The sequence below is a fragment of the Chrysemys picta genome, chromosome 3 (genome assembly GCF_011386835.1).
Source record: "Chrysemys picta bellii isolate R12L10 chromosome 3, ASM1138683v2, whole genome shotgun sequence".
Classification (NCBI taxonomy): domain Eukaryota; kingdom Metazoa; phylum Chordata; order Testudines; family Emydidae; genus Chrysemys; species Chrysemys picta.
In genome coordinates, this window is record NC_088793.1 from 51,813,125 (window position 1) to 51,829,351 (window position 16,227).

General features: G+C 42.3%; 1 protein-coding gene across 12 annotated transcripts in view; it reads left to right on the forward strand.

Annotated features, from left to right (window-relative positions):
• LOC101949232 (isoaspartyl peptidase/L-asparaginase-like) overlaps positions 1-16,227 on the forward strand; it is a 236,845-nt gene that overhangs the window by 194,112 nt on the left and 26,506 nt on the right. For all 12 annotated transcript variants that reach the window (XM_065587915.1, XM_065587919.1, XM_065587914.1 and 9 more), the window contains one exon: positions 4,285-4,403. In XM_065587915.1, the coding sequence (XP_065443987.1) occupies positions 4,285-4,403 (119 nt within the window). The remainder of the gene's footprint in view (positions 1-4,284; positions 4,404-16,227) is intronic.

Genomic DNA, 16,227 nt, shown 5'->3' on the forward strand with positions numbered 1-16,227 from the left:
CCTCCCCCACTGCAACTTGAGACCATTAATCCTTGTTCTGTCATCTGCTACCACTGAGAACTGTCTAGATCCATCTTCTTTGGAACCCACTTTCAGGTAGTTGAAACCAGCTATCAAATCCCCCCTCATTCTTCTCTTCTGCAGACTAAATAATCCCAGTTCCCTCAGCCTCTCCTCATGAGTCATGTGCTCCATCTCCCTAATCATTTTTGTTGTCCTCTGCTGTACTCTTTCCAATTTTCCACATCCTTCTTGTAGTGTGGGGCCCAAAACTGGACACAGTACTCCAGATGAGGCCTCACCAATGGTGAATAGAGGGGAATGATCACGTCCCTTGATCTGCTGGCAGTGCTCCTACTTATACAGCCCAAAATGCCGTTAGCCTTCTTGGCAACAAGGGCACACTGTTGACTCATATCCAGCTTCTCATCCACTGTAACTCCTAGGTCCTTTTCTGCAGAACTGCTGTCTAGCCACTTGGTCCCTAGTCTGTAGCAGTGCATGGGATTCTTCCAACCTAAGTGCAGGACTCTGCACTTGTCCTTGTTGAACCTCATCACATTTCTTATGCCCAATCCTCTAATTTGTCTAGATCCCTCTGTATCCTGTCCCTATCCCCCAGCGTATCTACCACTCCTCCCAGTTCAATGTCTACAAACTTGCTGAGAGTGCAATCCACGCCATCTCCAGATCATTAAAGAAGATATTGAACAAAACCGGCCCCAGGACCGACCTCTGGGGCACTCCGCTTGATACCGGCTGCCAACTAGACATGGAGCCATTTATCACTACCCATTGAGCCTGACGATCTAGCCAGCTTTATATCCACCTTGTAATCCATTCATTCAGCCCATACTTCTTTAACTTGCTGGCAAGAATATTGTGGGAGACTGTATCAAAAGCTTTGCTAAAGTCAAGGAATAACATGTCCACTGCTTTCCCCTCATCCACAGAGCCAGTTATCTCATCATAGAAGGCAATTAGGTTAGTCAGGCATGACTTGCCCTTGGTGAATCCATGCTGACTATTCTTGATCACTTTCCTCTCCTCAAAGTGCTTCAAAATTGATTCCTTGAGGACCTGCTCCATGATTTTTCCAGGGACTTAGGTAAGGCTAACTGGCCTGTAGTTTCCTGGATCCTCCTTCTTCCCTTTTTTAAAGATGGGCACTACATTAGCCTTTTTTCAGTCATCAGGGACCTCCCCTGATAGCCATGAGTTTTCAGAGATAATGGCCAATGGCTCTGCAATGATATCCACCAATTCCTTTTGCACCCTCAGATGCAGTGCATCCGGCCCCATGGACTTGTGCACATCCAGCTTTTCTAAATAATCGTGAACTACTTCTTTCTCCACAGAGGGCTGGTCACCTCCTCCCCATACTGTGTTGCCCAGTGCAGTAGGCTGGGAGCTGACCTTATTCGTGAAGACAGAGGCAAAAAAAGCATTGAGTACATTAGCTTTTTCCACATCCTCTGTCACTAGGTTGCCTCCCCCATTCAGTAGGGGGCCTGCACTTTCCCTGACGTTCTTCTTGTTGCTAACATACCTGTAGAAACCCTTCTTGTTACTCTTAACATCCCTTGCTAGCTGCAACTCCAAGTGTGATTTGGCCATCCTGATTTCATTCCTGCATGCCTGAGCAATATTTTTATACTCCTCCCTGGTCATTTGTCCAATCGTCTGCTTCTTGTAACCTTTTTTGTGTTTAAGATCAGCAAGGATTTCACTGTTAAGCCAAGTTGGTCTCCTGCCGTATTTACTATTCTTTCTACACATCGGGATGGTTTGTTCCTGCAACCTCAATAAGGATTCTTTAAAATACAGCCAGCTCTCCTGGACTCGTTTCCCCTTCATTTTATTCTCCCAGGGGATCCTGCCCATCAGTTCCCTGAGGGAGTCAAAGTCTGCTTTTCTGAAGTCCAGGGTCCGTATTCTGCTGCTCTCCTTTCTTCCTTGTGTCAGGATCCTGAACTCGACCATCTCATGGTCACTGCCTCCCAGGTTCCAATCCACTTTTGCTTCCCCTACTAATTCTTCCCTGTTTGTAAGCAGCAGGTCAGGAAGAGCTCTGCCCCTAGTTGGTTTCTCCAGCACTTGCACCAGGAAGATCCTTGCCCCAGATCCTTACTCAAGACTTCCACTGATTTCAGTAAGCTTTGTATTAAGTCTGATCTCATGGCCATTGAAGTCAATGGGAGTATTTCCATTAACTTCATTGAGCATTGGATTGGGCTCTAGTGATTGTACTTTAAGGTCTAAATTGCAGAAAGTGCTGGATATAAATGTCACATCATTATAATAACAACGTTAATGTATGTCGCTGGAGCTTGATCCTTTGGACAGTCATTAAATATGCTTTTGTTTTCTAAAAAATGAATTAGATTAATGTATTTTGCTATGGAAAAGGTGTCTGCTCAAAAGACTTCACACATTTCTTAGGAAATTGCACTATGGGTTTTGTAGCAAATCAACATAGAATAAAGATCTCATGATAATATAGTACAGAGGTTTTTAAACTCTGGTCCATGGACCACCAGTGGTCCGTGAGGTCCATTCAGATGGTCCGCGGATAGTTCCCTCTAAGGTGCACGTGTGGGCAGCCGCAGACAAGAGAATGAAGGGCCATCCACCTAATACAGCTGTGGCTCCACTAATTAGGTGCCTGGCCCCTGAGAAGACGCACATGTAAGGTGAAGTGGTGGACTTGTGGGGAAATGGGAGGGAGCAGTGGGGTGAAAAGAGGGGGTGGGCAGAATTTGGAATGTGCAAGGCTGCGGCAGCCAGAGAAAGAGGCAATTTTCCCCCGCTCCAGGGCTGCGGCTGCCAAAGAGAGACCCCCCCCTCCTTCTCAGCCCCAGCTTGGGGGCTGCTGTGGCGGGGGAGAGAGGGCACATCCATTGCATTACAAAGATAAGACTCTGATATTAAAATATGAGTTGTGAGCTTTTATTTGTAGCTTTTATTTATTTTTAATTATTATTAAGGGCTTTTTTTTAATATAGCACTTTTTACAATAGTTAGCTAATGGTACAAACAACATTTGTAAAGATCATTAAGTGGTCCGTCAAGAACCTCAGCAATTTTCAAGTGGTCCGCGAAAAAAAAGTTTGAGAACCACTGACATAATATATCTCTCTCAGCCCCTCACTGCCAGAATGGTAATCCACATTTACTACTGTTGTATCATACAGAACAATTTCAATTTGGATTGAGTATGCATAGAGATTGCTGAATTTTGTGTACAACTAGCATAGAAAGTAGAACAAAACTCAAGAAAGTCTGTTGGCATAGTGTAAAAGGACAGCACTGAGGGACAGCTATCACTTAATTTTTGCGAATTAATTCAGCTCTCACCTTTGTTAATGATGGCATTTTTGTTTTAACTACAAGCAGAAAAGCTCAAAGGAGTACTGTCTTGTCAATACTCCACATGAGGTATCCTGTCTTGACACACAGTTGATGTATGTCACATATAGTATAGTTGTGAGGCTTAATGTTTGTGAAGTGCTTTGAGATCGTTTTATGAAAGACACCATAGAAGTGGAAAGTAGTTGTGAGTGACAATTTGGTTAGGAGGGATATTGTGCTAATTCAAGAAGTAGTGTATCCATCTCACTAAAGCATAGTTACTACTGACAATTAGGCAGGAAAATAATCATGGAACACTTGTTAATTAGAAAAGCATGAATATGTTTGTAGGTAAGAGCAATAACTTATCCTGATATTATCAGAGACCCCCTCCCTTATTATATTTTCTTTTTTTATTAGTTTTAATTAACATTTTACATTTTATTAAATTTAAATTTATTAAATACATTTTATAAATATGTTTTATACCTATTTTTTTACATAAATATTTTGTATAAATATTTGGTTAATATAGCTTTGAGTCTAAACCCCCTGAAATTGTGCATATAGCAAAATAGGGAGCTAGCCTCCTATCTCTGTTGTGCCCAGTGGTCTAGTAAACTGTGTATGAGACAGCTTTCCAGGTATTCCTAAAATTATAATCTACACTCTGACACTGACTCTGTCTTTAGCTTGTGCAAATCAAGTATAGTCTTTGCATTTGGGAACAAAAAGGAGCTAATATTACTTACCTGCCTCCTAGGCACATTGTGAGGATTAATTAGTTAATGTTTGTACAGCCCTTTGAAGATGAAAAGCTCTGTTTAGGTACTAAGTGTTATTTTTATGTGCTAAATGGTTATTGTGTGGTGGTGCTTCTAGCAATGCAGCTGTTCAGCTTGGAGTTACAGTATTGTTTTCTCTGTGTTTTAGGGTTCATGACACAGTGGGTGCAGTTGCTATAGACTGTGAAGGTAACATGGCTTGTGCAACTTCAACTGGAGGCATCACAAATAAAATGGTTGGACGTGTTGGTGACACCCCAGTCATAGGTATGAAAAGATTTAGAACATTTAGCAAAGAATCAAAAATATTCAGACACTTTTGGAACACATGAGCATAAATGCTGATGGGAAAGCGAACTGGTTAAGGGAAGGTATAGACATAATGATTAAAATTGTGGTGGCACTTTTATTAGTTACAATTTATTATTTGCTCATTGCTGACAGTGAGCTCAGCTCCAGGCTTCTCTAACTTGCACCCAGGGCAGGGCAGAAAGAGAGATAGAGAGCCATAATTGGCTCTGGCATGTCTTCCTTTATCTGCTGTGCCCAGTGCAAGCTAGTTACAGCAAAGGATCTGGGCCACAGTGAGCAGAACAGATCATGCTTTTAAACATTTGTATATCCAGACTGAATATTTATTCAAATACACATTTACAGCAGTGAGGGATTAGACCTGGAGACCTTACCAGATGTGAAAGAGAAAGTTTGTATCCCCTTGAAATACAAGGAATGTACTTCATATGGAAATTTTACTCAGGGTGTGAACAGAGCACCCTCTTTCAGCAACTGACACCTCTGGTTTAAAATTGTTCACCTGTACAATGGTGTTTAAAATTCAGTTGTTTAACAGATTCAAATAATATTTCCACTAGCAAGTTAGCATATCAATGTGTTCTGGGATGAATGTATTTAGGGGATCACAATAAATTACGGCTGATGGGGAAGAGGCTGAGTAACAGAAAGGGGATGGCAATACCACTCTGAGTATTTTGTTGGGTTGCTACAGGGGAATAATGAATCTTTGAGGTTTGTTACTACTCTATAGAAACCTATGGTACGCCCACATATTGAATACTGTGTGCAGACATGGTTGCCCCATCTCAAAAAAACATATATTGGAATTGGAAACGGTACAGAGAAGGGCAACAAAAATCATTAAGGGCATGGAACAGCTTCCATATGAAGAGAGATTAATAAGACTGGGACTTTTTAGCTTGGAAATGAGACGACTGAGGAGGGATATGATACAGGTCTATAAAATCTTGACTGGTGTGGAGAAAGTAAATAAGGAAGTGTTATTTACTCCTTCTCATAACACAAGAACTAGGGGTCACCAAATGAAATTAACAGGCAGCAGGTTTAAAACAAACAAAAGGAAGTATTTCTTCACACAACATACAGTCAACCTGTGGAACTCTTTGCCAAAGGGTTGGTCCTGCTTTGAGCAGGGGCTTAGACTAGATGACCTCCTGAGGTCTCTTCCAACCCTAATTTTCTATGATTCTATGTTGTGAAGGCCAAGGCTATAACAGGGTTCAAAAAAGAACTAGATAAATTCATGGAGGATAGGTCCATAATGGCTATTAGCCAGGACGGGCAGGGATGGTGTCCTAGCCTCTGTTTTCCAAAAGCTGGGAACCGACGACAAGGGATGGATCACTCAATGATTTCCTGTTCTGTTCATTCCCTTTGAAGCACCTGGCATTGGTCACTGTCAGAAGACAGGATACTGGGCTAGCTGGACCTTTGGTCTAACCCATTATGGCCATTCTTATGTTCTCAGTTGTTTCAGTGTATTTTGATGTTTGGCATGGTGGCTTAGAGGAAGCGAACTGTAGTGCATAGTTAACTAAAACTATATATTGACTAAGATCGTAGAAGGTCTACTGCAATTGTTACTGTGTAAGAAGAAAGAATAAGTGTTTTCAAAAACTGAAGAAGTGGGCTGTAGTCCACGAAAGCTTATGCTCTAATAAATTTGTTAGTCTCTAAGGTGCCACAAGTACTCTTGTTCTTTTTGAGAGTAGGGTAATACCTTTTTGTTATCTCACTTCTGAAACCACTAAATGTGATGCAAATTCAGACGTCTATTTTTAATGTTACATTTTTAGTTCTATTAAATCATCATCATATTTGTATAAAACCACAGCAAACTGTCCAAGACCAATACAGGTTCGAATGAGGATTCAAGTGGAAGAGGAAAATTGAGACAGAGGCAGATTGTAATTCAAAACAGGTGGCCGTTTATTAATGGAGGATGAATCACAACTTGGGCTGGGGAGGAGCACCTTTACCAACTAACAATACAAATTCAATTGAAATAGGAACAAGTAACCAACCAAAAATATCATCAGGGCAGTAATATAAAACAGTCTATGTAGACTTAACAACAAGGAATCAGATAATCTACAACCAACTATTTACTGACAAACCAGAACAAACATACAAAACTGAGTGAACTGTAACAATTCGTCCTCTATACACTACACATGAGATTTGGTACCAAGTAATAAAGAAAAAAGGCCTAACAAACAGAATATCTACAAAAATTAATATATACATACCACACTCCAGGTGCAGCTGACCAGCAGTACAGACACCAGGGACATGATGAGATGTAACCCGAGATGACACGACACGAGCCGGCTAAATCCGGGGGAGATCCTGACTGAAAGGGTGATCAGGCCTTCCAGCTAACATGCGGACACTCCTGCTGATTTAGGCGAGGGACATAGTTTTGTTCGAAGACCCTTGCACGTGCTAGCATCTAATTGGTTCCCCGCTCCTACACCAACCAGGCTCCGAGCTGGTGCCCTCTACGTAAACAGACACTGCACCCGGCACGCTAAGCTTATGCACCCGGCACGCTGGAATTGTAGCACACGGTACAATGTGACCTACAATTGACCAGACGGAAGGTTCAAGAATGGTCACACGGCCCCAATGTGTTGCACACGACACCAAGGTGCTGCACACGACACCGATGTGACCCTTTGACCGACAATTGGCCATCTAGACGCCATGACAGAGCATAGGGCTGCAACACAAACTAGCAGTCAAAATGCAGGAGGTGGTTGTCAGCAGACTGAGGCTTACACACAGATTGACTGAGATACACAACAGCGAGAGCATGCTGCACGCAGGACAGTCTGCTTCTCCCAGCCAGAGACAGGGCTTAGCTCAGCAGACAGGAACTTTCAAATCCTTGTGAGGAAAGATTAATATCTAGGTAAGAGGATGTGTGTGGGATTCTTTGTGTTAGCCTTCTGAGCTGTGTGCTACCTACCTTTGTTTTAAAGAAGCTGTTTTTTGTGTCACTAATCAGTCATTGTCACAGGCTCCCAGAGCAAAAGGCTTACCAGTGCCAAAATCAGTTGGACCTCTTGGGTAAACATGATTGGGAAACGGGGGCTGCAACCCAGAGATCCAGTCTGAGAGGGATTGTACCACTTGGTTTCACCCAGAGAGAGGTGCAGGGAGCCAGGTTTGTCAGCTGAGGGTGAACTCAAAGGGGACAACAAGGGTTCTAAAGTAACTGTGATGCACAAAAAGCTATAAGTGTAGCAGTGATAAATGTATATGCATACGTACGAGCGGGAAAGCTTGGATTCTCTTTCATTACATTTTTGAAAAGACAAATAACGGTGGCCTGTACTGTGTGAAAAACAGACTAGAAAAATCCATCCACTCTAAGGCCTTCAAATATCTATCAGAATTTCTTGACAAATTGGCTAATTGGAATGAAATTTCAAAGTTGATATCTCAAAAGCTTGATTTCTAGGTTTTTCTTTCCTGGGCCATATGTCAGTCAAGATTTTTATGTCTACTATAGAAATGAGCAGGCTGACATTTGATTTCCAGGGGACTGCTTTGGAAGGAATTGTTTTGCCAGTCACAAAGGTATATCTTGGAAGAGCATTTACTAGCTGAAAATATACAACTGCAAGACAAGTACAGAAATAGCTTTAAAAGGCACACAAAGGGATAAAGAATAAAAAAGATGCTTGCTGGGCCAAGGGAGGGAAAGGCCAGAGGTACAGCAGTTGGGGAAGAAGTCAGATGAAGCAGAACTGCCTGAAAGGGTCTCATAATTTAAGAAAAAAAATATAGCCAAAACCAAAAGTTCCATCCCAAAGGAAACTGCAAATAATGCTTAGAAATTTTAGGGAGAAAAAATGTTATTTTTAAAGCACAAAACTCAGCTAGAGAACTGTAGAAATCATAATACAGGGCTCCTGTTGGTTTGTAATGGCAGAAGAGTCACTATGAAGAAATGAGGCACAAGACATTCAAAACTATGTCTCCCAGCAGCAGAGTGAAGTATTGCTGTAACTTCTGCACAAAAGCCCCAATTGAAAGACCATCAAAGTCACTGAGAGGCTTGCCACAGCCTAGACTGGAGGGGAGGGCTAGCTCAGTGGTTTGCGCATTAGCCTCCTAAACCTAGGGTTGTGAGCTCAGTCCTTGAGGGGGCCACTTAGGGGTTTTGGGTAAAATCAATACTTGGTCCTGCGAGTGAAGGCAGAGGGCAAGACTTGATGACCTCAAGGTCCCTTCCAGTTCTAGGAGATAGGATATCTCCATTAATTCATTGTTTTTATTTTTTATATTTAGAATGACCTTTGGATCTGGCCTGTAAAGCAGAAGTAAATCTCCATCAGAGGAGCCCTATAGAAATAGCATTATTATTTAGCAAAGGTGTGTTCCACTTACCTATCATTTTGCTATTCTTATTATTTTATAACACTATCAGTGAGTGTGTCAACTTAACACACCAGTAAAAATGATGAGCTCCTGTCCCTAAATTTAACTTAGAAAGTAAAACAATCAGAGATAGTAATGGAAGATAGTTATTGGGAGAAAAAGAGTTAAAACAGTGCAAGATCTTCAGATATGCCTATTGTGTTGTTTTCTACATTTTATAACTATGCAGTGTTCGCATTTTATGATAAGAGAACAAAATATATACCTAAGATAATCACTGATGGGCCCAGAAAAACATTAAGCAATTTTCATAAATGAAAATTTGGCGTATGTTCCCCTGTTCTACAGTTATGTAGTAATACTCCTTGAAATATTGGTCAAATCTAGCCTACTCTTTTATGGCCATGTTACACTGAAGAAAGGAGGGGTGGCTAGATTTGGGCAGACATCCCTATTTGGTGTTGAGCCTTGCATTGCTCCACAACCTGAGGTAGGATTTCTTCTCAGAACCCCATACATCTGCCAAGTGCCAAGCCTAGCTACTTGAGCAGGATGCTAGGGGCTGGATATGTTCCAAATGGGTGAAATTCCCCTAGTGCAGAGGACCCACACGAGGCCCTCTGAATCACTTGAGCCCTTCCTTAACATGGCCTTTAACTTGTGTCTGGGTCACAGTTTTGGCCCCCTGCATTAGGGTGAAATTCATCTTAAGAAGAACTCATGTTAAAAGAATGCAGTGCAAAAATATAAACAAATGCCACACTAACAATAAAACAGTAATGAAAAAATGTGTGTGTGTGTGTGTGTGTGTGTGTGTGTAAGAAAGAGAGAATATAAATATATTTGGCATGGGGTAATGATGACAAAATGGATATTAATAATTTAGTCCAGCAATTTAATGTATGATATATTTAATGTGGAAACAATAAATATACTTTTGTTTCTATAATTCTAAACATAGCATTAATGGGCCCTGATCACTCCCAAACCATATGATCATGAAACTTGTTCCTGTATGCCCACATTTTCAGAAGAGCTCAGCTGTCCTCTAGACACCCAAATGAAATGGTCATATTTACAAAACTGCTCAGCATGCGGTACCTCCCATTGTTTAAAAGGGGAGCTACTGCCTGTTGAGCATATTTGAAAATCTAACCACTTCAGTTGGGTGTCTAGATGGGTGGGAGCTAAGCTTCTCTGAAAATCTTGCCTGGCCCATGTATTTTTATCAGATCAGCACTTCTTCAAAAACAAGAATGACTTAGTGGTTCATAGACATTTAACAAGCAGAGAGAAACTGTTAAAACAATAGAAACCCAAACGCATTCTGTTGTACCTAAACTTAACCTTTCCTTCCTAGGTTAATTAGTCTTTAGCTTAGCTCAGACACCACTTCAGAATCAGAGAATCAGCTTATGTTTCTCCACAATCCCTCTCTGTTTCTCCCAGAGTCTCTTCTCTGTCTATCAGGTTACTTTTATCAGAACCAGACTCTGTTTTAATGTCCCATCGGTATGTTCCCACTCCCCTGGCATGACTAGCCAGAGTTGAGTGGAGGTGAAACTTCAGAGGTAATGACACCTGGATTGTCTGACTGAGTACTGACTAGAGCTAGGTGAAATTTTTCAGTTTAGTAGTTTATTTGACAAAAGATGTGATTTTGGCATGACCAAAACTATTCAAAAATTTGAGTCAAATTCAGTAAATACTTTTGTCAGAATTTTTTTAGGAAAAGTCATAAAGGTTCATTTCAGCATTTTCAAACTGAACTGTAAATACTTCATTTTGAGACACACTTCCCCCCCCCACCCCACCAAAAAAAGGAAATCAGGTTTTTCAGATTCTTCTGTTCAGCCATAAAACAGAAAATTCAATTATTTGCTCAGCTCTAGTATTGACAATAGCACATTTCTGAAATCATAGACCGTTTTCTAAATGTAAGTACAGCTAGTCCTTGCAGGACGTAAGCCCTTGGTAGATAATAGCCAGCAATACAGTAACAATCAAAGAATAATGATCATATAATATTCATAAATGTAAAACAGGTATCTCCCTCATTGATCACAGATGTCACTGCTGACAATGGCACATATGACAAATGGAAACTTGATAATTTTGTCAGATCACATAAGCTAAACAGGATTAGATCTGATATTTGCAAAGGAGACTTGGAACTATCCAGAATCAGGGATGGGCAACCCACTGGCCATGGTTCGCCATCCCAGGCCAATGGGGGCTGCGGGAAAGGCGGCCAGCACATCCCTCAGCCCACACAGCTTCCTGCAGCCCCCATTGGCCTGAGACAGCAAACCGCAGCCAGTGGGAGCTGCGATCAGCCGAACCTGAGGACACTGCAGTATATAAACCAGCCCAGCCCTCTAGGGGTTTTCCCTGATGGGCTGGGTGCCAAAGGTTGCTGATCCCTGATCCAGATGCTTTAAGTGATTTTGGTGGTTCCCTTAGGTCTGATTCAGTGAGGTATAGAACAATATCTATATGTAGTGTTAGGGAGCATGATGTTCTTTTGAATGTGATGTAAAACCAAGGCTCTGACCACTTTAAGGTATTAATGATTGATGAGAGACCAGGTGGGTGACATAATATTTTTGATTGGACCTATTTCTGTTGATGAAAGAGACACATTTTCGAGTTCTGAAGAAGAGCTCTGTGGAGCTTGAAAGCTTGTCTGATGAACAGAAGTTGGTCTTTCTTCCTCACCCACCTTGTCTTTCTCATATCCTGGCACCAACATGGCTACAACAACACTGCAAACTTTAAATGATAGTTTCACAGGAGAAGAAATGTTTCCTGTTTGTGTTCTGGTCAAACTTAAATTCAGAGCTTCTTAAGTTTTCTTGTAGTTTATTTGAATAAGTTAATATCCATTATGTTCCCTTAACCTTATAGAATCAGACTTTTGATCATCAAGTAAGAATTCAGGAGAAAGTTTCAGCTTTCTAATTAACTACTTATCCCTAAAATGCCATCTGTGAACAGGGAATTGTATTCTACATGGAGGGTGAAATTTACCTCTGTGCAAAGGGCCAACAAAAGGCCTCTGCATCCAATTAACTCCCACAGGCCTAGGGCTGACCATCTGTATAGGGATGATTTTCAGAGCTAGATTAAAGCAATACAGGACCCTAGCTATACCTGCATAAGCTTGCCTCCTTCACGACTCTCTCCTCTGTGCTATGGCTCCACCTCTCCTTGGAGTCAAGAGCAACCCACCCAAGAGACATCTGGGTAGCGATAGGGTCCAGAGTGACCTAGACAAATTGGAGGATTGGGCTAAAAAAAATCTGATGAGGTTCAACAAGGACAAGTGCAGAGTCCTGAACTTAGGATGGAAGAATCCCAGGCATTGCTACAGGCTGGGGACCGACTGGCTAAGCAGCAGTTCTGCAAAAAAGGACCTGGGGATTTCAGTGGACGAAAATCCGGATATGAGTCAGCAGTGTGCCCTTGTTGCCAAGAAGGCTAATTGCATATTGGGCTGTATTAGTAGGACCATCGCCAGCAGATCGAAGGAAGTGATTATTCCCCTCTATTCGGGACTGGTGAGGCCACATCTGGAGTATTGCATGCAGTTTTGGGCCCCCCACTACAGAAAGGATGTGGACAAATTGGAGAGAGTCCAGTGGAGGGCAACAAAAATGATTATGAGGCTGGGGAACATGAGGAGAGGCTGAGGGAACTGGGCTTATTTAGTCTGCAGAAGAGAAGAGTGAGGGGGGATTTGATAGCAGCCTTCAACTACCTGATGGGGGGGTTCCAAAGAGGATGGAGCTAGGTTGTTCTCAGTGGTGGCAGATGTCAGAACAAGGAGCAATGGTCTCAAGTTGCAGTGGGGGAGGTCTAGGCTGGATATTAGAAAAAACTATTTCACTAGGAGGGTGGTGAAGCGCATTGGCACTGACTTCTTCAGTTCCCAGAGGGTGCTCGATCCCTGTTCCACCCCAGGCCCTGCCCCCACTCCACTCCTTCCCCCAACTCCCACTCCCGCCATTGCCCTGCCTCTTCCCGCCCCCACCCTCCCCATCCCATTCCACCACTCCCCCGCCTCTTCCTGCCCCTGCTCCTCCCCCTGCCCCCCCAGCACCATAGGCAGCGAGTTATATGGGCCTGTGGTATCTGTGCTCCACCAATATTTAGGAATGTGGGCCTGGCTCCACTGATGTTTGGGCTTACTGTGCTTTTGGGGGCCCCGCACTTGAGGGGGATGCAGGGTCCAGGGCGGCCTGGGGGGCTTGGTCGAAGGGGTGGAATGGGGCTGGGAAGGGGGCAAAGCAGGGGTGGGCTGCAGCCGGGTTGCTTGCTACTGCCTGCACCAGGCCTCCCACTAACCCCTCAGGCTGCCCTGGACCCTGTGTCCCCCTGAAGTGTGGGCCCCCCACAAAGCCCAGGGCCCAGGGTGGTTGCCCCAGTCCATCCTATGGATGGGATGGCTCCGTTCAGGGCACAACCAAAAATTATATAAACCTGGCACCCATGCCCAGCACCTCCTGCCCACCACTGAACAGCTGATTGCAGTGGGCAGGAGGTGCTGGGAGGGAGGGAGAAGAGCTGATTGGCGGGGCCGATGGCGGGTGGAAGGTGCTGTGGGGGAAAGGGAGGTGCTTATCCACAGGGTTGCCGGTGGTACTGAGCACCCACTATTTTTTTTTTGTGGCTGCTCCAGCCCCGGAGCACCCATGGAGTTGGCGCCTATGCAAACATATAGTCATGGTAGCTATCATTGAGGTAGCATGAAAATAAATAGCAGTGTAGCCAGGGTAGCATCGGTGGTGGCAGCAGATGCATGCCTTCGCCATGTGAAACGCAAACATGCATGACACTGATGAGTACATACTCAGTACAGCTAAGCTATGCCTCTGTTGCTACTATAGAATCATAGAAATTAGGACTAGAAGGAACCTCGATAGGTCATCTAGTCCAGTCGTCTGCATTGAGGCAGGACTAAGTACTATCAAGACCATCCTTGACAGGTGTTTGTCTTAGATCATGACACAGATTCCACAGCTTCTTGAGGTAATTTATGCCAGTGCTTAACTATCCTTACAGTTAGGATTAGTTTTTCCTAATGTCTCTCATAAATCTTCCTTGCTGCAATTTAAGCCCATTACTTCTTGTGCTGTCCTCAGTAGTTAAGCAGAACAATTTATTACCCTCCTCTTTATAACAACCTTTTGTGTACTTGAAGACTATCACGACCACCCTCAGTCTTCTCTTCTCCAGACTAAACAAACCCAATTTTTTTCAATCTTTCCTCGTAGGTCATGTTTTCTAGACCTTTCATCGTTTTTGTTGCTCTTCTCTGGACTTTCTCCAATCTGTGCTACCATAGCTACACTGCTATTTATACTCATGCTAGCTCAATGAGAGCTACCACACGTATGGAGCAGGGGAATCACACTCCTAGATCATACTATAGATGTAGCCTTAAACTAAGCTCCTTATACAAAGCAGAACACCTTTGTCTGCTTATCCATAAATTCTAGCGAAGTAAAGGTTTTACAAAGCCATTCACTGTTTTCTTACCCACTATAGGTAATGGGATTTGACCTAGATTCTGGTCTTCAGCATAATGATTGATGCTCAGCTGTCCAGCTCTCATCATGCTCTCATGACCTGTGTATCTAGCATTTAGGAGCCCTTTTATGTCCATTCTCTGCCAAAGTCCTACAGTTTGGGAGTGTCCCTGTTTTTGCATATTGAGACATTTACTAAGATACTTTTGTTTTCTGAACTAGTGTCAAAATGGTGCCATGATTAAGAAAGTCAAGTTTTTCCTTCCCAGTCAATTCACCTACATCTCCTGAGACTCTGCAGCTTTTAGCTTCGAGGGCTTTCTCTGACATGTATTACTGCTCACATTTTTCTTGTCAAGAGCGCATCACCATTTTGCAGTTTACAGTCACTCACACAATCATCTTCTCATCAGGTCCCTTGACTAGCATAGGACCTGGTATTACAAAAAGCTGCTCATCATAGAAATCCATCCTTTCCAAGAGTGCAGAATTCATGTTCTTCTGAGTCTTTTGTAATATTTTCAAGTGAATGGAGTGAATATATTGCTTAAGAAAGGTGCCAGTTTGACTGCCCTGGAGACTCAGTGTGCCCTTTTTAACTGCAGATGAAATACAGCACAGGCAGTCTCACTGCAAGTTTCTCCAGACTTCCTTGTCAAAGTCTCTCCACCCTGTCTCAGGGGCCACCCAGTAAGAGATAAGACCTCAGTCTGCATGCTCATTCTGTTTTTGGACTTGCTATTGATACTGGCAACAAAGTTACTAACTACATCCCTGGTCCTTCAAACACTTACATATGGCCTGACTTTACTCACATGTGTTCTATTGACTTCAATAGCAATAATTATATATCTCATACTAAGAATGTGCAAAAGCCTTTGCAAAAACATGGTCTATTATGGTAACATTTTGATGTGAATATCTTCTGCAAGGAACTGGACTGATATCACCATGTCATTCCATATAAGCCATCAAGCAGATAAAATAACAACATTTTCTTGGGAAATAAGAACTCCTTTTGACTACTTGAAAGAAAAGAAATATTTTGCATCTATAATACATGGAAAAATCATAGTTGGGGATTTACATAAATTATGAAAAATCATAAACACTTCCAGTGGCTAGCAGCACTAGATAGCTCCATATAAATGAGTAATGAAATGAGTTGATATGCCTTGTATTTGTATTCCAGCAATCTCACAGCCATCTTAAAGCAAGGGGAAACAAACTTAGCTTTTAAAAAATATATATCTTGTAAGTTGGAAAAGCTCTTCAATTTAATATTACCTTTACCTTAAATGAAAATTCTTTAATAGTTTTAATTATTAAATGAATATTTAAGTCCATATTTTCAACCAGCCTCCCTATATGTGCCCATAGATTTTCCAGATACATTGCATATATCTGCTCAGCTTGAATTCCATTTTCATATGCATAAGTTAGACACACAAATGCAGGTCTTAGTGAATGCAAAAGGATGCACTTGCAAATTTTGTGAGTGTATATGTGAGGCCTGCTGATAAATTTGTCCCATTGATTAGACTTCCATTCATATAATAAAAGTCATTTACTTTGTGAGTCTTGTGGCAGTGTTGCCTGTGCAAGTCTTTTTTCTCTTTACATGATATATTCAGAAAACACATTCATACTATCTATTTTCATACTGCTGAGGGAAGCAAAATGTTTGCAGAAAACCTTTGTTTTAGGGAAAAATACATAAATTATTTCTAGACTGCCTCACTGGTGTGCCAGTAGAATGCTGAGATACATTTTTTTTTTGCAAGGGGATTGGGAGGAAAGGGAACAGATTCAGGAAAGATGTCAAGGCTTCTGCTGTCCATGATGGTGAAAAAGAG